Source organism: Phascolarctos cinereus, unplaced genomic scaffold (assembly GCF_003287225.1).
Source record: "Phascolarctos cinereus isolate Bilbo 61053 unplaced genomic scaffold, phaCin_HiC Scaffold_5;HRSCAF=322, whole genome shotgun sequence".
NCBI lineage: Eukaryota > Metazoa > Chordata > Mammalia > Diprotodontia > Phascolarctidae > Phascolarctos > Phascolarctos cinereus.
In genome coordinates, this window is record NW_027555958.1 from 20663433 (window position 1) to 20684974 (window position 21542).

General features: G+C 42.1%; 1 protein-coding gene across 1 annotated transcript; it reads right to left on the minus strand.

The window, feature by feature from the left end:
* Positions 1 to 230: 230 nt before the first annotated feature.
* Positions 231 to 21462, minus strand: LOC110221193 (sn-1-specific diacylglycerol lipase ABHD11-like). The gene is given in 6 exon segments (XM_078155441.1): positions 231 to 364; positions 867 to 1047; positions 1444 to 1608; positions 2129 to 2302; positions 3149 to 3284; positions 21317 to 21462. Coding segments are annotated over 6 exon segments (936 nt in total).
* Between the last annotated feature and the right edge of the window lie 80 nt (positions 21463 to 21542).

The following is a 21542-nucleotide window of genomic DNA, read 5'->3' on the forward strand; positions in this document are numbered from 1 at the left end:
GACTGAAAATAAGCCTGAACTGTTCATAACAGAGATTCGTAATGTCGACAATTCTCTTTTTCTCTTAGTCTTTTTCCTATGGGAATGTTCATATTGATTGGTGTTTGCTCAGTTCTGACTTAGAAAAAGATGATTTTTTAAAAAATGAAATATTCCAACTGAAGGAACAGCCTAGGGTTCTCTGAGGGTTTGAAAGTTGGCAAATGGAATGTGGGAAGAGGGAACATCTTCTAGGAGAGGAAACTGAGGATATTGTTCATGAACTCTTGTGGCTTCTGGATATGGAGAATGTGGCCAGCGTTCTGGATGGTCTGGAACTGGGCTTCAGGGAATAGGAGCTTGATCTCGGGGTGGTGACTTGGCTTGTGAAGAGAGAAAGAGAGAGAATGAAAGAGGTGAAGAGAAGAGAGGAAAGGAGAGGGTGGAAGAGAGGGGGAAAGAGAAAGAGGGAGAAGGGAATAGGATGAGAGAGAGAAGGAAAGAAAGAAAAGAGAGAGGAGAGAGACAGCAACAGGAAACAGACAGAGAGAGAGAGACAGAGACAGAGAAGGAGGCAAAGAGAGACAGAGAGAAGGGAAAAAATGAGTCAGAGAGTGAGAAACAGGTAGTTACAAAAGTAGAGGAGGATGAGCAGTGGGTATGGGAGGTGACAGGAGGAAAAACAGGCTAGGCAGACAGAAGAGCTGAGGAGAGATAATACACATGTTTTCTTCCAGTGTTGGAGGAAATCTCCCTTCCTCAATCCAAGCATAGCTGAAGCCCCCAGGTGCCCTCATGCTGGGCGATGGAAAACCAAACTGGGACCCAAGAAAGGGAGAAGTCTTTGGGGCTAGGCATGCCCCTCCACCTTCTGGCCCTGCCTTACGGGATGAAGGATGAAATGGTGATCCTGAGAAAGAGTGTGGGGCCATGATAGACTCCCTAGATTTGAAGATTATCCAGAAACAGGTGCTGTTGCTGCCACAGGTTTTCAGCATTGACTGCCCACACATACTGCCCTTTGACCCACACTAGACTGTTGAACAGATACTGTGGACTATTTGAATCCTGGAGGGTACAAGGGCTTAGCTGGCACACCCACCTGAGCCCCTGTCTTCTCCCCAGCACTATCCCTTTCTCAGTCCTACTCAGACCAGACTCCAGCTCATTTCTATACACCCTATCACTTCATTGTTAACATTTAGTAAATGCCTCCTGTTAGTATACAAAGTGCTGGGCATACAAAGAAAAGTAGAAGATAGGGCTCTCCTTGGAGGAGTTTATAATTGAAGCCCTCTCTGTTCTCCTTCACCTGTCCCCCTCCCCCCAGAGATTTTCTCCATCTGGGCTGCATTCTACTCCACCCCACCCCCACTCTCCTGAAGACTCCAAACTCAAATGATTGGCTTGTGGCTTCAGCAAGCCATCTCCACACCCGCAGCCCTGGGGGTCCTGAAGGATCACCTCCACAAATAGATACTGATCAATTACTCCAAAGGCTTGGGAGTGGGAAAGATTCCCAAGGATGTTTATAGCCTTCATAGCAGGTAGAATTTTAAAGATCTTTGGGATGTCGGTGGTCACCAAAAAGCTGATATCCACTGAGACCAGGTGGTCCACCAGCTCTGGCTGAAGGAGAAGGTCCATCACACAATGAACAATGGACAATGCCCTCCCTCCTCTTCCGTGCACCTGGTGATGGTACTAGGGCACAGAAAGTGGGAACCATGGTCCCCAAAGGGGAGGGATGGGGGACTATAGGTGCCCATTCCATAGCTTGTAAGTGGTCCTGATGCCAGTCTTCCCATTTGCATGCTCTGGGTCAGCCTTGGAGAGGTGGTGACATTTATGAGGAAAAGTTCTTAGACCTTGACTCTGAACCCTGAAATGCCCCACGGCCGGGGCAGGCATCTACAACTTCTCTTCGGATTTAGAAAGATGAGGTGTGTACTGTCAAGGTCAGGTTATTCCCCCAGGAACTCTCTGCTTCCAGTCCCGTGTTCACTCCCAGACTCAGTATACTCCCAACCCCCCCAAGCAGCTGACTAAGTATGATGAATCTTTGGTGTTGCTTACGGGGTTACAGGCTGCTGTTGTCTGTGGACAAGTATGACATTCTACCCCTTCAGTCCTAGTGGGGCTCCCTCACCTTTTGCAGTGCCAACGCCATGGCTGTCTTGCCTCCCATGCTGTGCCCGATGAGGACACAGGGGCTGAGTCCTAGCTTTGACAGCAGAGCCTGCAGATCAGCACTCATTGCCTCATAGCTGCAGTCAGGGCTATGAGGGCTGTCTCCATGGTTCCTAGCATCCACTGTCAATACCTGTAGGGCTCAGACTTGGATTATCAGTCTCCCTGACTCCTCCCCCTTCCCGCTCCACCTGGGGGTGCTGACCCACTGCCAGCAGCTGGAATAGGCTTGCTGAGGACTCTCAAACTGTCCAGGAAGCCAGCGGGGTACTGAGTAATCTCTGGCAATAGGAGGAAGTGGGGAAGATGGGACCACGGTAGGACAATGGCATTAGAAAGGAAAATATTCTGCTCCCTCTCCCATCCCCCCACCCATGACTGTGGCCAGTGCTGGTCCTTCTGCACTCTGGTTCTTGGGTCACTGATTTCCCTCTTTCTCTGACTTTCAGCTTTCTTCCATTTCCTTTTGCTCTGTGATGTTAGGAAAGAAAGTAACTGTTAACTTCATTAACCATAAAGGCATTACAATTACTGTTCATTACTAGGAATGTGTGCCATCTAAAACAAATTTTTAAAAAAGGTTCAATTGAGCCATGGTGACACCTCCAAGATTAGCAGAATTCTAGGTGTCAGTAGTGGAGATATTTAGGTGATAGGGGACCTTTGCTGAATCTCCAGGCTGGAAGGACCTCTGGTCCAACCCTTGGCTGAACAAAAATTCCCCCACCAAGTGATCATCTGGCCTTTGCATGAAAGTCTCCTGTGAAAAGGAACCCCCTACATCCAGTGGTAGTTTGTAGGTAGACTTCCCCTACAAGTCCTCTCTTGTGAGTGAAGGTCTATCCCACGTTCACAGCTCCTGCCTCTCATTTCAACTTCCCCCGTTGGCCGACATCCTCTCTTTCCCCGCTTCCTCTGACTTTGTCCCTCCTCGATTACTGTCCCCTCTTCCACTTCATCCACTTTTGGGAATCTTTACCTTCCTGCCTGTCTGCTTTGCCAGGGCCTCAGCCTCAGCCTTGAAGATGTCTTTGTTGCTCAACAGTCCGTGCAGGAAGACGACAGGTGGGAGGGTGTCCTGACCATCCAGGAGCCTGTAGGAAAGGGGCACTGGCCTGGCCAGGGCGAAGAGAGAGAAGGGCAGAGGAGGAGGGATGGATCTCATCAGGAGATGTGTAGGAACATGCGATAGTAGGGGAGTACAGGGTTTCTTGGGTTCTCATCTACCCCATGCAGGTGCCTCTGATGGAGAGGTGGAGTGTGGAGTGGAAGATCTGGTAGAGGAGGGAGAGTCAGAAGCAGCCCCAGGGCAAGTGAATGTCAGAGCAAAGCTAGGGAGGAGGGAGGAAGTCAAGGATGGTTATAAGGAGGCTGGGAGGAAAGAGGTGAAGTTTGGAAGAAGCAAACACAGAAAAAGGGAGAGAAAGAGGAGAGCTGGTATAGTCTATGTAGGAAGAGAGGAAGGGAAAGAGGGGAGGGCAGACCAAGGGAAGATAAGGAAGTGTAAAGGGAAGAGAAGTGAACTGAAGGAATGCAGGAAGGAAGAAAAGGAGGGAGGGAGAGAGGGGAGGAAGGAGGGAGAGAAGGATCTGGGGGTGGAAGAAAAGCAGGGTAAAAGGGAGAGAAAATAAAGATGAAGGGTAAGAGGAAAGGAAGTGAGGGGAGGACACATGGAGAAGGGAAAGCTTGGAGGAAGGAGAGAGGGGGTCAGTAAAGGAAGGGCATTAGTGTAGGGAAAGAGATGGGAGAGGGGAACTGGAGGAGAGATAAAGAAGGCAGGAGAAAGTTGGGGGAGCAGAAGGAGAGGTCAAGGCCAGGAAAGAGCAAAGGTGGCCCTGTGTGCTCTGGACTGACCTGGGTCTTCTGCTCCCGAGAGAGGCCATGGATAGACCAATACCTTGAATGGGTGATAGCCTGGGACGTGAGGATCTCCAGAGGTTTCTAGCCCATTGCCCCATGCTGAGGGAGCACACCTGCCTCATCTGGTGCTTCCACACCTGGTGCTCCACAACTTGTCCCTGCCAGAGCCCTACGCATGGCTTGTCCCATCCCTCCACTGCTCAGGGCAGCCTTGACCCTCTCCCTCCTCCAGCCTTCTTCCTCTTCTCAAATTCCTGACATCTAATTCACACTTCTTTCCATTGAACTGTGGTTCAGTGCTCCAACTGCTCACTTCTTAAACAGACATAATCCCTGAGTGGGCATTATCTTAGTCAAAGTGAAAACTTGGAGAGACCTTAGCTTAAAAAAAACCAAACTCTCCCACTAGATCCTCGGCCATCCCCCGTTGTCCTATCTATGTCTGGCCACTGGATCCAGATGACTCTGGAGGAGAAAGTGAAGCTGGTGACTTTGCACAGCCCTCCCTCAAATAAAATTCACCTCAAATCAATTCACTTGCAATCCATGGCATCCTCTCCTAATGTCATGGGCCTCTTTGAGAATGAAGGAGAAACCACACGATGTTCCAACTTTTGACACAAAGAAGGGATTGTGAAGAAAATTAGGATTTTCATATTTATTGATATGATAGATGTAATGAATATGCTGATAGTTCTGATTTCTCAGGAGATTCTGGCTTGGGAGTCAGAGACTTACAATGCAAGCTGAAATGATCATTCAGACCCTCGACAATGCTCTCACAATTACTGTATTCCTATGCCTGTGTATGTTAAGTGAAGCCAATCGAAGACTATGGAACCTGTTTCAATCACAAAACTCTGGTCCTATGCCCCACCAAGTAATGGCTCCCAAAGAATTGGAAAAAATACTGTTCCCAAAGGACTCCAGAACACCCCCATCATCCCTCACTTGTGGGCTTATCGTGGGAAACCACTCAGGGCCTGGAAATGATTGTTTGTAATCCATCTCCCCTACCCTGCCTTTCCAGCTTGTGATTGCCGTATATAATCTGTGCCTTTGCTCCAGTTTAGAGAGCATTCCTTATTCTGAAATCAATTTATTAAATAGCTACTTGTTTCCTGGCGCTCCTGTCTCTGGCCTGCTTCCTGTGACTCCTGATATTCACAGGTTAGAGATGAGTTCTGTCCAGACTACATTTAAAATTCTGTTAACAAAGGTTAGTGACAGAATCAGAACCACCATGTTGGAGAAGTGAATGGGGCCTGCAGGGCCACCTAATGTATCCCATCCAGTGAAGGAATCCCCACTGCAACATCCCTGACAAGTGGTCATCCAGCTTGAAGTCTTTAAGGAGGGGCATCCCAACACCTCTCCAGGAAGCTCATTCTACCCTGGACAGATCTGTTAGTAGGTTTTTTTTTTAAGAACAAACATAAATGAACCCCGTGGTTTTTTTATGTGTGTGTGATTTCTACATATATCATCCTAACCTCTGGTCCAAATAGAGCAGATGTAATCCCTTCTCTACATAATAGCATTACACTTGAACACAGTGTTCATGTCTCCCCTGAGTCTATTCCTCTCCAGGCTGAACATACCTGTGCTCAAAGAAAGAACCCAAAGCAGGAGAGGCAGTGAAAGCTTTGAGCTCCTGCCTCAGGCTCACCCAGATGACCACATGCTGCAGCTGCCATGAGCTGCTGAAGAGAGGAAAGGGGCAGCTCCTTTCCTCCCCATAGAAAGTCCAAGACAAATTGGTTTCAAGCAGGATTGGAGCAAGGTGCTGGGGGAAGGGCAGAGAGCACCAGCCATGACAGGGTAGTGGCAAAGTAAGAATATACCATTCTCTGAGTTTTGGGTACAAGCCTGGCAGAAACCATTTTATGAATTAAAAGGTCAAACAAGGTCAAACATTTGGAAAAGAGGCATGAGAGGATGAGAACAAAAGTTGTCTCTTCCCTCAAAGTCTAATGAGTGGCCACTCTTTCTGCTCTGTGGCCAATTCTCTTTGACAAAGTGTCCCTTCCAAATCACAGGTGATGGTGGGGAGTTGGCACTTGGGTACCAACCAGTGGTTCCACAAGCGTCCAGAGCACGTATCTTTCCAGAAGTGTCCAGGGTCCAGGTTCAGAGCTACACATGATCTATGGGATGTCTCACCCCCTCCCCTGCAGCCCATCCCCAAGTATGCTCTGTGGGGTGGTCTCCAATCCACCACGATGCTCCTCCCACCAACCTCCACTTCCTCAACAAAAAGAAAAGATTTGGAAGAAAATCTGAGGAGGTTAGACTAGATGTTTTCAGAGATGCCTTTCTCTCTCTGTCTCTGTCTATCTGTCCTCTTTTCCCCTTCCTCAGTTCACTGATGGCACCTCCTTTCTAGTGCTTGCTCTTCACTCCTCACCCCTCTCCCCCCTTCACATCCCCACCCTCTCACCTTCACTCTGTACCACTCTGGTAGCTTTATCCCTGCTAATCTTCATGCACAGGGATCCTCTTATTTCTTCATTAGGGCACCTCGATGGAGGGACATGATGAGAGCCTGTGAGGTCCTGGACTCCCCTCCCAGCTTGGTGGTGCAATGGATAGAGCGCTGGGCCAGGAGTCAAGAAAACTTGACTTCCAATCTGGCCTCAGACACTTAGTAGCTGTGTGACCTCTGTCTATGTTTCCTCCTCTATAAAATGAGAAGCCCTATTTTAATAGCACCTACCTCTCAGGGTTGTTGCGAGGATCAAATGAGATATTTGTAAAATGCTTAGCACACTGCCTGGCACATAGTAGGTGCTTAACAAAAGCTTGTTTTTTGTTTTCCTCCATCCTTGAAGGGAGGAAATTCCCCCTAGGTATAAACGTTGCATGAGCCTAGCCCTAACCCTACATTTTACAAGGAGGGAGACTGAAAGCAAGAGAGGAGGAGATAACCTGTTCTTGGTCTTTATGCAAGTGCCTGGTGGAAATGGAATTCAAATTCAGATCTGCCTCATTCCCCTCGCAGCCCAAAGGCACAGGGCAGGACCTCTCAGCCTGTCTTGTGTCCTGCTCTAGAGAATCCTAGACTGAATGAGGCAAGATAATGTTAGCAGTTAGGATTTCTTTGTTGTGGAGGAAGTTTGAGAGAGTTTGAAGAATCTATGAAAAGCTGCCCAAGGTTGGGGTAGGGGGGTGAGGAGAGGGGGAAAGGGGGAGATTGTGGGTGTGGGTGGGTGTGGGCGGAGATCTGCTGAATCCAAAGTCCATAAAGTCTTCCTGGGATACCTTAGCAGAGAACAAGGCTGTGCACAAGTTCTATCATATGGCATAGCCATACCAGATCTTTAACTATATTATAAGGTGGAAGTCAACGAAACTCTTTGACATTGGCTTAGAGTGTGGATCAGTGGGATGGTTTCGGTACACAAGACACAGCAGTAAATGACCAGAGTAATGTACTGTTTGCTAAAAGACTCCAGCTTCTGGGATAGGACTTACTATCTGACAAAAACTGCTAGGAAAACTGGAAAATAGTATGGCAGAAAGTAGGTATGGTATAGACCAACATCTCACACTGAGTACCAAGATAAGGTCAAAATGGGTACATGATTTAGACATAAAGAAAGGGGAATCCCTTGACCCCTCAAATATCTCCCAGGCTATGCCCCCTGAACTAGCCACTCTCTCATCTTCTGCCCATCTTGACCCCTTGGTGCACTTAGAGAAACCAAGAGAATTCAATTCTACATTGTCCTCTCTTGAATCTCTGGCTCCCTTATCATACCACCAAATATGCCTAAGCCTAAGCCTTGCATCATTCCCACCACCTGTCATTTCACTCTTTCACACATAGTGGAAAAATCATACAGCAATTCTGCTGGGACATCAGCAACATTGTGTGATGACCAACTTTGATAGCCTTAGCTTTTGCAGCAATACAATGATCTAAGACAATTCCAAAAGACTCACGATGGAAAATGCTATCCACATCCAGAGAAAGAACTATGGAGTCTGAATGCAGATCAAAGCACACTATTTTCTCTTTCTCTTTTTTTCCCTTTCTCATGGATTTTCCCTTTTGTTCTGATTCTTCTTTCACAACATGACTAATGTGGAAATATGTTTGGTTTTAAAGACATCCTTGATGAAGACTTTAGTAGAGAACAGACAGTCTTTCCCAAATAATATTTCAACATTAGATCATATCTTTACCATTACACAGTTGACTGAATTATGCAGACGTCAAGGTTTCACCTTGCTTATGGTTTTTGACTCTCTTTAAAAACATTTGATTTGGTAGGATGAAAATACCACCTTTTGGCTCTCTTCCATGCATGTCCCATGCATACATCTAAATTACTTGACACTCTGTGCTAGGTCAAACGACAGAGATTACCCTGTCCTCCTGTCATATGATTATCAATATCAGGTAAAGGATAAAATAGGGTGACACAGTCACTAAAGGTACTTGTCACTATCATGTAGAAGACCCAAAGTAGAGTCCAGTTTGGAGAGGGATTCCCAATAGGTCATCATTACCATAAGAGATAGCATTTGTATAGTGCTTTAAGGTTGTCAAAGCACTTTACAAATATCATCTTTTTTTTCTCCTCATAAACAACCTGGGGAGGGAATACCCGGGGCATTCTTATCCCCATTCTATTGATGAGAAAACTGAGGCATACAGAAGTTAAATGACTTTCTCAGGGTGACGTAGCTTAGTGTCTCAGGATGATTTGAACTCACTTTCCTGATTTCATGTCCAGTCCTCTATCCACTGAGCCAGATAGCTGGTAAAGTCCTTTTTGAAGTTTGTATTGTGCTAAGCAAGTCAAATCCTTGATTGTTTCAGGGTCTCCTGAATGAGATCCATAAGCACTCAAGACTTTGGCCAATCTTTATAGAATCATACCCTTGATCTTGTCCTCACCCACAGATGTGTTACCTCCTTATTCAAGAATTCCAAAGTCCCCCTATCTAACCATAAGTTATAGGTTTTTCATCTCACCCTCTGCTTTGCCTTACAAAACTACTCCTCACCTGACCTACACCGTGACCTGCAATCGCTCCACCCCTCAGTTATCTCCCAGACTATCTGCTCTGAACTAACCACTCTCTTACCTCCTGGTGAACTAAGAGAAACCAAGAGAATTCAACTCTACATTATCTTCTCTTGAATCTCTGGCTCCCTTATCATATCACTAATTACACCCAAGTCTATGCTTTGGATCACTACCACCACCTGTCACTTCATTCCTACACACATAGTGGAAAAATGACACAGCAGTTCTGATTGGATCCATTACATATTTTTGTGACACAACCTCAACTGGGCCCTTCCTGATGGCAGGCAATGCTATTGTAACTCTCTCATCAACTTATTATCCCATTCTCCACAGTGACTCTTCCAAACCCTTCTCACCTCTCCCCAAACCTCCTATAGCCTGTGCTGAGAACCTTGCCTCACATTTGACAGAAAACATAGAGGCCAGTCACCATGAGCCCTTTCTGCTCCCCTCTTCCTCATCTCCTGTCACTCAGGTCCTTCTGCCATTCTCTCTCCTTCCCCTCTGTCTCATCTGATGAATTGACCTAACTCCCCACTAAGGCTCTACTTGCACAAGTGATCCCATTCCTTCCCATCTCCTCCCACAGATTGTCCCCTCTTTCATCCTCACTCTTTCACTTGTTTTCAATCTCTCCCTCTCTACTGGCTCATGCCCTTCTGCCTACAAACGTGCCCACGTTTCCCCCATCCTGAAAAAGTCCTCACTTGATCCTTCTGTCCCCTCTAACTATCATCTTATATCTCTTCTTTCCTTTGTAGCTAAGCTCCTCAAAAAGGCCACCTACAACAGGTGCCTCCACTTTCTCTCCTCTCACTCCTTTCTTAACCCTTAAAATCTGGCTTCTGACCTTATCACTCCAATGAAACTCTTCTCTTTAAAATTACTAATGATCTTTTAGTTGCCAAATCCAATGGCCTTTTTTCAATCCTCATCCTCCTTGACTTCTCTGCAGCCTTGGATACCCTTGATTACTCTCTCATCCTTGATACTCTCTTCTCTCTAGGTTTTCAGGACACCCCTCCCCCCTTTCTTGGTTCTCCTGCTACCTCTCTGACCATTCCTTCTCTGTCTCTTTTGTTGAATGCTCCTCCAGATCATACCCTCCCTCAGGGCTTTGTCCTGGGTCCTCTACTCTTCTCCCTCTATAGTACTTCACTTGGTGATCTCATCACCTTCCATGGATTTAATTACCATCTCTATGCTGATGATTCTCAAAACTACCTGTCCTACCTCAGTCTCTTAATCTTGCATCTCCAACTATCTTTCAGACATCTTGAACTGGATGTCTGGCAGACATCTTAAACTCAATATATACAAAATGGAACTCATTCTCTTTCCCTCTAACCTGTCTTCCACACTTCCTTCCCTGTTGCTATGGAGGGCAACACCATCCTTCTAGTTCCTCAGGTCCAAAGTTTAGGAGTTAACATCAACTCCTCAGTATTTCTTGCCTCACCCACTCCCTATATCCAATATGTTACCAAGGCCTGTCAATTTCACCTTTGTAACACTTCTACAATACATCCCTTCCTCTGATGCTCCTCCCACTCTGGTCTAGGCCCCCATCACCTCATGCCTGGACTAGTGCAATAGCTGCTGAGGGGTGAGGTCTACCTGCCTCAAGTCTCTACCCATTTCATTCCATCCTCCATTTATCCACTAATGTGATTTTCCTAAATCTCAGGCCCAACCATGTCACTCCCCCTCAAAATAAACTCCAGTAGCTCCCAATTGCTTCCGGGATCAAATATAAAATGCTCTGTTTGGCCTTCAAAGACCTTCATAACCTAGCCCCCTCTTACCTTTCCAGTCTTCTTACAACTTACTCTCTAATGTGTACTCTTTGATCTAGTGATACTGGCTTCCTGGCTGTCCCACAGACAAGACTGGCCATCTTTGGGTTTGACATTTTCTCTTTCCCATGCACTCCAGTGCTCTCCCTCCTCAACTCTGCCTACTGATTTCCCTGGCTCTGAGTCTCACCTAAAATCCCATATTGTATAAGAAGCCTTTCCTTGACCCTCTTAGCTGTAGTGCCTTTCCTCTGTCAATTATTTCCTATTTATCCTGTGTATAGCTTGCTTTGTGTAGAATTATTTACATGTTATTGCCTGATTAGATTGTAAGCATCTTGAGGGTAGGAACTCTTTTAGCTCTTTTTGTATCCTGAGCATTTAGCAATGTCTGGCTTATAATAGGCACTTCATAAATGTTTATTGATTGCTTTATTGATAGGAAAAACCAAGTAGATGAAAAATGAGTGAAGAATGAATGAAGAATGAAGAATGCCTACTGTCCAGATCATGATATGCAGTTAGATGGGCAATGTGTATGCATATCCATATATCCATATATACATACATACATACATACATATATGTATATATACATATATATATATATACATATATATATGTGTATATATATATATATATATATATATATATATATATATATATATATATATAGTTATTGTGCAAATATATATGTGCGTATCTTAGCCTTTGGGAAATTTCATTGCCCTTTGATGCTTCAGAAGTTGGAACAAAGGAGCATCCGCAGGAGGACACAGTTCAAACATTTGCAGTCTTGAGTGCCCTCTAGTGGCCAATAGCAAGGTTACTTAGGGCTAAAAAGTGCTTAGCTCATGACCAGTTAGTGTCTGTTTCTTCTTGTTATTTATTGATGCATAACTCTAAGACATCTGGGCTGGTAACTGAAGCAGCGTGATCTTGAATTCTGAGTGAATTCAATCCCATTGGTTGGATTTTAACTCATATGACAGCTTATCCAAGCTCCATGTAAGCATTACATCACTGGTAAAAAAAAAATCCACACATGCACAGATGTGTGACTGGAAAAGAATGGGGGATGAGGGGGACACTCAGGGCAGCTAGGTGGCACAGTGGATAGAGCACTGGTTCTGAAGTGAAGAGGACCTGAGTTCAAATCCAGCCTCAGAAACATGATACTCACTAGCTATGTGACCCTGGGCAAGTCACTTAAACCCTGATTGCCTTGCAAAAAAAAAAAATGGGGACAGTCATGTGGCAAGAACGAGATGTATAGCCAGGTGTTTCACCATATCCTTAACATCATAAGAAATCCATCAATGCCTCCAGCATGGAACTAGTATAATTCAGGCCATGTTGGGACATAGTTTTCTTTTCAAGACTGCTAATCAGCTGTCTTTAATTTTACCTCTGCTGATCATAGTCCAATCAAAGCAGCCTGGTTTCTCTCCCTCCTCCCCACCCCCTCTGTCTCTCTCTATGTCTTTGTGTCTCTATCTCTCTCTGGCTTTGTTTCTGATGACCACTCTATTCTTCCTGCTCCACTACTCCTACTGCTGCCAAACTTGTAACTACTCTTGTAGTCTCTGCTGCTTCTTCCCAGCATTCACAAGTGTTCCAGATTGACAAGACCAATGCTGGAGGAAAGGAAACTTGAAAGGAGAGGTAAGACAGCCTAGGCTTCCTGGACAAGCCCAGCTAGTTGAGTCCATTTATAAGTGTGGAACCTGGTGCTGGGGCAAGTGAGGGTGGGAGTAGGAGAGCAGGTACCAGCCTTGACAGGGTAGTAGCAAGGTAAGAAAATACCATTCTCTGAGTTTTGGGTACAAGCCTGGCAGAAACAATTTTATGAATTAAAATTTTTCTAATCTAAGCATTTTTTTTCTGCTTAGAAAGAGAATTGTCCAAGCTGACACCCTCCTCATATCCCTGAACATACCTTCTCTTAATAAAATTTATTTGAAGTCACAATTAACAGTTATCCCTTCCACATTGAGACTTACCCCATCAGAGTTTCAATATATTGGGGCTCCACATAATAAATTAAATGGGAATATTTTGGGGAGTTTTATGGAAGCCGAAGACAACAGGTGAAGGCCAGCCAACAATAGCGAAAAAGTTTAGGAATTCAGAAATGCATAAAATATATGTAGAGTATTGTATAACATCAACATATTTTATCTTTTAATACCATAATAATTCAGACTTCTTCTCTGATATGAAGGGAGGGCCAGAAAACTTTAGGCAGATTTTACAGATTTTGGGGTCATGGCCTTATCTCTTAGGAGACGTGAAAGGGATAACTGCATAGGATCCTTGAGCAAAGAATAATTTTTTGGACAAGGGTGAGGAAGGCTTCAGAGTTTAGGTAAGAGTTCAGTTAATGGTTTGCTTCATTAAACAGAAAAATAGTCACCTAAGTTTTGGCACAAACTTGGAAAATCATTTTCCTACAATGAGTCAATGCCCCTTCAACCAATTCTTTTTAAGGACTCTTCAGCTGGTCAAGCTGTGAACTCAAGAAATGCTTCCATTGGCTGAAGTAAAGCAAGACTTTTCCCTTCTCTTGCTCTGATCATTACCCAAATATCTTCAGGGCATGGGAATGAACCAATGGCATGAACAACATTCAGGTATTTTCTTCTCTGAGTCTGGTTGTTGCTGTGGTTGTTCATTCCTTTCAGTCCTATCTGACTCTTCCTGATCTCATTTGAAGTTTTCTTGATTTCCCATTTCTGTCTCCAGCTCATTTTACTGTTGGGGAAACTGAGGCAAACAGGCTTATGTGACATGCCCAGGGTCGCACAGCTAGGAAGTGTCTGAGGTCAGATTTGAACTCAGGAAGATGAATCTTCCTGACTCCAAGCCTGCCTCTATTCAATGTGCCACCTAGCTGCCTTAATCTCTTTCCTATACCTTAGATTTGTTCCTGTCCAATTGTACTCTTTTCTAAAAGAAAGAGTTACATCTTGAGTTAGAGGAAAAGGATTAGTGGAGGGTGGTTGTTTCTTGAGAAGTTTAATTCAATACTGACAATGATTCCTCGATTCTGGTAAGACTAGAAAGGACTTTAGATTGGAGATTTATTTTTTAATATTTCAGTTGTAATAAAAAGGAAAATTCTGTAGAAGAAAAGGACCCTTCTTTCCTCTACCCCACCTAGAGTCAGATTTTGTATTCTAGATGGCTGGCCCTAAAGAGAACCACAAGTTGGGACCACCCCCTTCTTCTGCCCCTGGTGGAATACCCCAAGTAAGAGGTGGGGAACCTGAGGGTTTCAGGCCACACTGGCCTTCCAAGTCATTAAGTGTAGCCTTTTGACTGAATCCCAATCCTCTTATTTGTATTAATACTTTTTTGTTCACCTTTTTTTTTGGGGGGGGCAATTTGGGTTAAGTGACTTGCCCAGGGTCACACAGCTAGTAAGTGTCAAGTGTTTGGTCTGAGGCTGGATTTGAACTTAGGTCCTCCTGACTGCAGGGCCAGTACTTTATCCACTGTGACACCTAGCTGACCCTTGTTCATCTTTTGTATTTTTATTTTTAAAATGAAGGTATTTGAAATACCAAATAATAAAATAAATTTCAATGAAATAATCCTCCCAGACTGACCAGCACAATTAGAACATTAGTAGCCATAAGGGCTAAATTGCTAGGTGTTACGTTCATTATTGGTTTCTAGCTTCACCCACCTGACTTTTGCCACTACCCCATGAGGCTGGTTGGCAATATTACAAGGGCTGAGTATGCCAGTTTGTTATCAGCTTTTGACAATGGTGCACTGTTTCTGTCTGAAGTGGAATTTGTAAATAGTCACACAGTTCAACAGTGTTTCTTAATTCTTTCTGCTTTAACAGCTCATCATGGCAAAGAAGACCAAGAGAACACTGAAGGAAGAAAACAGGTTTTTTAATGAGGATTGGGAATTGCAATATTATCTTGTTTCTGCTTAAGATAAGATGATTTGCTTGCTTTTTGATACTACAATATCAACATTAAAGAAATTCAATGCTCATCAGCATTATAACACTCATAAGGACCACAAATAGTTTAAATTAGAGGGAGAGGCATGAAAGGTTGTGTAACAGAAATTAAAAGATGAAAAGCAAAAGCAAAGACAATTCTTTCAAGCACCAATAAGATCTGGAAATAATGTCACTGGAGCAACTTATAAAGTTGCTTATATATGGGGGTGGGGAAGGGAAGCCATTGAGTGATGTAGAAATTGAAAAAGAATGCATTGTCAAAGTTGTAGAATGCTTAAATACCAATAACATTTTTTTTTGAGTCGGGGGGAAGTGAGGCACTAGGGGTTAGGTGACTTGTTCAAAGTCATACAGCTAGTGTCAAGTGTTGGAGGCTAGATTTGAACTCAAGTCCTCCTGTCTTTAAGGCCAGTGCTCTATCCACTGCATCACCTAACTGTCCCCCCCCCACCTAATAACATTTCAAAGTAACGTCAATTGCTTTTTTGAAGGAGAATCATAACTGATCAGAACATGAATTAACCTCCAACTTAACAGAACTTTATGAAACACTTCAAAAGGAAAATATATATTATTGAATAGCTTTGGAGGGATCAATTGATACTATTGACTCGGCACAGGTTTTATACTTTGTTTGGGTCATAACAGAAGATTTTCTTTGCTATGAAGAGTTACCAGCTTTGGGCACTGCTGCTAACAGAACATGGGAAATAGATATCGTCAACAACTTTCAAGATAAATGTCATGAAGTTGGACTGAATTTGGTAAATTTGGTGAGTATATGTACAGATGGTGCACCTTCCATGGAAGGAAAACATGAAGGTTTATTGCACAGATAAAAAAAGCACGAACAGATCCAGATGCTCTTATTTCTTTTCATTGTATCTTGCATCAGCAAAATCTCTGTGCTAAAACTACTATTTAGGGCAGCTAGATGGCACAGTGGATAGAGCACTGGTCCTGGAGTCAGGAGGACCTGAGTTTAAATCCAGCCTGTCACGATACTAGCTGTGTGACCCTGGGCAAGTCACTTAACCTCGATTGCCTCACCAACAATAAATAAATAAAACTACTATTTGAAGTGACATCTTGCAACAAGTTATAAGTATTCCCCCTTCCCCCAAGGTAATAAAATAAAATTTTAAAGAGTTAAAAAACTATACTTAGCAGGTTGACAAACAGGGGATTGCAATGGTGCCTACAAGCTAGAGTGAGTTAACTTTTTAAAAAATCCTTGTGCATTTCCTGGGAGATAAGGAGGGCTTATAAATGATAATCACTAGCAACTCAGCAATTAGTTGACCAACGTAGCTAGCCAAGCAGGTGAATTTCAGTTTTAAAAAACACTCTTGTTGAGGGCTGCTCTTAAGAGTCTGATCTGGGTTTAAGATCCAGGACAGAGTTTGACTTTTGCCCAGGCTTAAACCCAAAGGACTCAATCAGTTAAGAAGCAGGGCTCTCCAAATTTCCCCCTGCTAGGAGGCTCCTGAGACATTCCTTCTCACTCTTTGAACCTTAGATTTACATATTCACTCCTCTATACAGGCACTGGGAAAAAGCCTTGGAATTTACAACCCTATCTAGGAACTCTGATAATGAGGAAATGTACGTTGTCACATCCTTAGAAGATGTTTCGGGGAGTGTCTCACGGGGAGGACTCTTTGAGGTTAGGCTAGATTTTCTCTATATAACCTCTACCCTCAGATGAATAAACTGAGTCAGTCTCTACTGCTTTGCCTGGCCCACGTCTCATGTTTATTTTGCGCCTTTCCGTTCGGTGTGCTATCTGGTTGCAGGCAACATTTTGGCGCTCTGAACAGTGATGACAACATTGGAAAAGTCCAAGAAAGGCAGTTCCCTTGTGTACTCCGGAGGAAATAGAAAACCCTTGGTGGGTATTACGCTGTGGAACAAGGTCCTTGGTGGCTGGACGCTGCGGAATCAAGGTAAAGGGAGTGACGGTCATTACAAATTATCCCTTAGCAGTTTTAGGGCTAAAAGGGGGAATCACCAGGCTTAAGTGGGAGATTAGAAATTAGAAGAAAAAGATTAGAAGAAAAGTTTAAAAACAGGCTCAGTAATTAGAGCAGAAGAAAAAATAAGGAAAAAGAGCTTGAGCATAAGAAATAGTGTCGCTTTGGAAAGGCCCACATACATGCTTTCAGTCTTAAGAGGCGCCCTTAAGATCAAAAGTATGGGTCAGGTACAAAGTGGAAAAAGAGATAGAGATTATTACCTAAGATTACTAAAGAAAATAGTGAAAGAAAGAGGTTTAGTTATTCCAAACAGTCAGCTACAGGAATTTTTAGAATGTGTAGAAAAATGCTGCCCATGGTTTCCACAAGAAGGAACAATTGATTTACAGAAATGGGAGATTGTAGGCAAACAACTAAGTGAATAGTACAGAGAAGAGGGCCCTGGTGCATTCTCCATTGCTACCTTTTTAATGTGGAATGTGTTAAAAATATGTCTTATGCCCCCGGAGAAAGTACTAGTAGCTGAGAAAGTGATTTGGGTAGATAAGGGGGCAGGAACAGATGAGGAAGAACAAATGCATAAGGCCTTTGAGGAACAGCTGAGCATTGTTGAGGAGGATGAGGAAGATGTGAGAGATGTGCATTCCCCTGTGCAACAGAAAGATGTGCATTCTCCTAAACAACAGAAAAATGTGTATCTACCTTCAGTTAAACAACAGCCCGGGAGAAAGTTAAAATGGAAGGACTGGTTAGAAGAGGCGATACAAAAGGCAGAAAGCAGAGGGGAAGAAGTGCCCATGGACTTAAAATTAGCTATTCCAAAAGGCAAGTAAGTTTAAGCATGTAGGAGAGAGGAGTATGTGTAGCAAGCTTAAGGAAGGTATAATTTATTTGCACAGTGTGATTAGAGGTTTTGAAAGTAAAAGGTTTTGAAACTTTTGAGAATTGTTAGGAACAAATTCTCTTTCTTTTTTGCATTCTAAAGCCCTGGCCAAAGCTTTGGGTGTAAAATTGAGAGATTATCAAAGATAAGTTGTTGGAAAATATTCTCTTCCTTTCTCTCGCATTCCAACCTTGGCCAAGTTGGGGTGTGGCTGAAAGAATGAGAATAGTTTTTTATGTATTTGGAATGCAATCAAAAGATAATTTAGCTCATTCAAATTAGTAATATGTTTGTTTCAAGTTTTAAAAATCTAGTATTGTTACAAATTGATAAACTTTTGTATTGTTTTGTGTTATGTCAAACAATTTTTAATAATTTAGATGTTATTAAAATGTGAATTAAAGACTGAAAGATAGTGGGAAAGCTGTGTAAAAACCAGCTAAATTATTTTATCAAGTCCGGTTAATCTTCCTTTGTAATGTTTTATAACTGTCAATTAGTAAGTCAGGTATTTCCATCTTTGCCTGTAATTAAAGAACAGCTTATAGTTAAAACAATTTGGCTATCACTTATGAAAATTACAAGATTGTTAATTAAGTTATTTGAAGTTACTGTTTTAATGTTAAAACCTAGAATTTTTAATTACTTATGAGTGAAAAGGAGGGGCCCAAGGCAATTCCCTCTACTTTGTAAATTTGCCAGGGCTCCTGGAAACTATCTGTTGTAGGCAAGGTCATCTGCCCTGAATAAAAAAAAGAGAGAGAGAACTTGTTAGGATTATGCAGTTCCTAAACAATTAATTTAGCTTGCTGAGAAGCTGCAACTATATGAAATGATTTCTAATAATTGGCTTTTGAACAGGACAAGTTTAAATTTGAGAAAGATGTTAAGTGAAATCTCTTATATATGTGAGTCCTACTAAATCTTTGTTACTTATTACAACTCATGGGAGTAAAATTAACTGTATCTGGCTTTAAGCCATGATTAGTGAAACTTACTGCTTAAGGTAAAAGACTCTTAGGACTATAACTAATTTTGTTTTGAGTTTTAATTTGGGTATAGTCATCTCTATTAAATTAGTATTTGAAGTTTTCCTATTATGTTCCTTTAAGAAGGAATGTTTTCTACCATGTGCAAAAATTTTGTTCATAACACTATTAAACTTGTTAGGCAAAAATATTCCCAGACAAAATAATAATTATATGGATGATAAATTAGCGAACTTTCCTTATTAATGTGTGAGCTTTAACAAGCTCTTCAGTCTCAAAGATTTATAATTACTCCTGATAAGGCACAAAAGAAATCACCCTTTGCTTACTTTAGACATATTGTTTCACAGTCTACAATTAGACCCCCAAAATATTACAAAATAGGCAAGATTCTTTAAAAACTCTTAAAGATATTAATTAGCTTTAGCCTGCCTAGTAGATCACCACTAATCAATTATTTTAAGATGAATTTAAACTAAGTAGAATAATAGATAGCTGAAACTCAATTAATTCCCTTTAATTTGTGGGGGCCAGATAGTTTACATCTAAGGGGAGCTGTTATTTAGTTTGGGTGGAACAGTGGCTTTTGACAAAAAGGAAGCTTTTTACAGTAAAGCAATTAGTTGAACAAGACTTTTAAAAGGACATATAGAATTCTTTACAAATCCTTGGAATTCACCTGTTTTTGTTATTAAAATGAAGTCAGTGAAATGGAGGATGCTTCATGACCTCTGAGCTATTAATGAAGTCTCCCTTCACCCATTATGAATTCTGTTTCCTAGCCTTTGATAGTTATTGATTTAAAAGACTGCTTTTTTACTATTCCACTGCAAGAAGCTGACAAATGTTTTGCTTTTACATGACCCAGTGTTAATGCAGAATACCCTGCAACTGGGTTTCAATAGAAAGTCCTTCCTCAAGGCATGAAAAACAGCCCTACAATGTGTCAAAATTTTGTTAATAAAGCTATACAACCAATTAGGAAAAAATTTCTCAATGCAAAAATAATACACTATATAGTGACATACTTTGTAGCTGTTCCACTGAAAACTCACACATTTATTTCCTCAGACTCAATTAGCTTTACGAGAATATGGGCTTATTATAGCCCAAGAAAAAGTTTTTAAAAAATCTCCATTTTCCTACCTAGGTCATATTGTCACCGAAACAACAGTGAAGCACTTAATAATTTTCAAAAACTTTTAGAAGATACTAACTAGTTTTGACTGTCATTCCAAATTACTACAGAGCAACTGGCTAATTTCTTTTTTACATTTAGAGGAGATCCTAATCTAAATTCCCCTAGGACATTAACTCCTGAAGCAAAACAGGAGCTTTATTTAGTCAAACAGAAAAATTCCTGAAGCTCAACTCACCCATATTTTTTTAAATGAAGAGGTACCAGGTGCTATTCTTAGTACTCCAGTGTCCCCTACAATTTTTAACTTACAGGAAATTTACTTTCTGTTATTAATCAACCTTATAACAAAAGGCAAATAGACACTCTTGTTTCCTCTTAGAGGATTGGCAAATTGCTATTACTATTTTTTCTGGTTATATTGATATTGATAATTACTTACCATTTCTTAAGATATTAACCTTTTTTTACTAATTATTCATAGGTATTTCAAAAAGATTGTTAGATTTAACCCCATTCCTTCAGCACCCATGACATTCACCGATGGGTTAAGTACAGGTATAGCAGGATATTATGAGCCTATTAATGTTGTTTCTGATAACAAGTAATCTGTTTACATCTCTCAAAATATAGAGATTGCAAAGTTAAAATATATTACTAATACACAATTATATACTGAAAGCAGTGCTGTTATTGATTCTTAACTACAATGCTGCCACTTAACTTTTATGAAGCTTTTACTGAGCCTTTTATTAACTATATTCTGCCAATACAACAACCTTAACTGTAGAGAAGAAAACATTTTGTGACTATTTTTCAATAAGTAAACTTCTACAGTATTAGAAACATAGTATAAAGAATAATGATTATTTTTTAATTAACAGCCTGTTTCCAATGTATCGAGAGGCTTTTCTCCCAAACATATTTGACAATTGGATGTAACTTATATGCCTTCTTTTGAAAAGTTTTCTTATATCCAGGTTATAATTAATATTTTTTCCTTCTTTCATTTTTACCACTTTACAAACAAGTGGAACAATTAAACATGTGATCAATCATATTTTACAAGCCTTCACAGTTATAAGTGTACTTAAACGAATTAAAACAGATAATGCTCCTGAGGAGCTTCCATCAGCAAAACATTTTTTCCTTTTATGCTTTTTATAACATTTCTCCGATCACAAACATTCTTAAAAACAAGGGTATTAAAATTATTCTTTTTAAACATACCCTTAGATGAATAAACGGAGTCAGTCTCTACTGCTTTGCCTGGCCCACATCTCACGTTTATTTTGCGCCTTTCTGTTTGGTGTACTATCTGGTTGTGGGCAACACACTCTCACCCAAAATGAAACCCAGAAGGGCTAGGTTCTCACTCTGCCCTGGATGCAGTCAGTGAGGTGCTAGGGAGATAGGTATGCACAAACTGGTTGGGGAGGGGGGGTTCCCCAAGGGAGTCGCTTGTTAGCCAGTATAACCTTTTAGCAGGGGACACCAAGTTCAGTGAACTGATGGAGTGGGACAGGGGTGGATGACAGTGGCTGAAGCAGGTCACAGGGTACATCTGAGCCATAGTGAGGGCGGGATAGGGTCCATCTTCCAGTTCACTGATCTTCACCCCCATGGATCACCCTGCTTTACACTGTTCTCTGGAGATCAACAGCCTATCTGAAATCCTTTGCCCTCTTGTCTTATTGCTGCCGA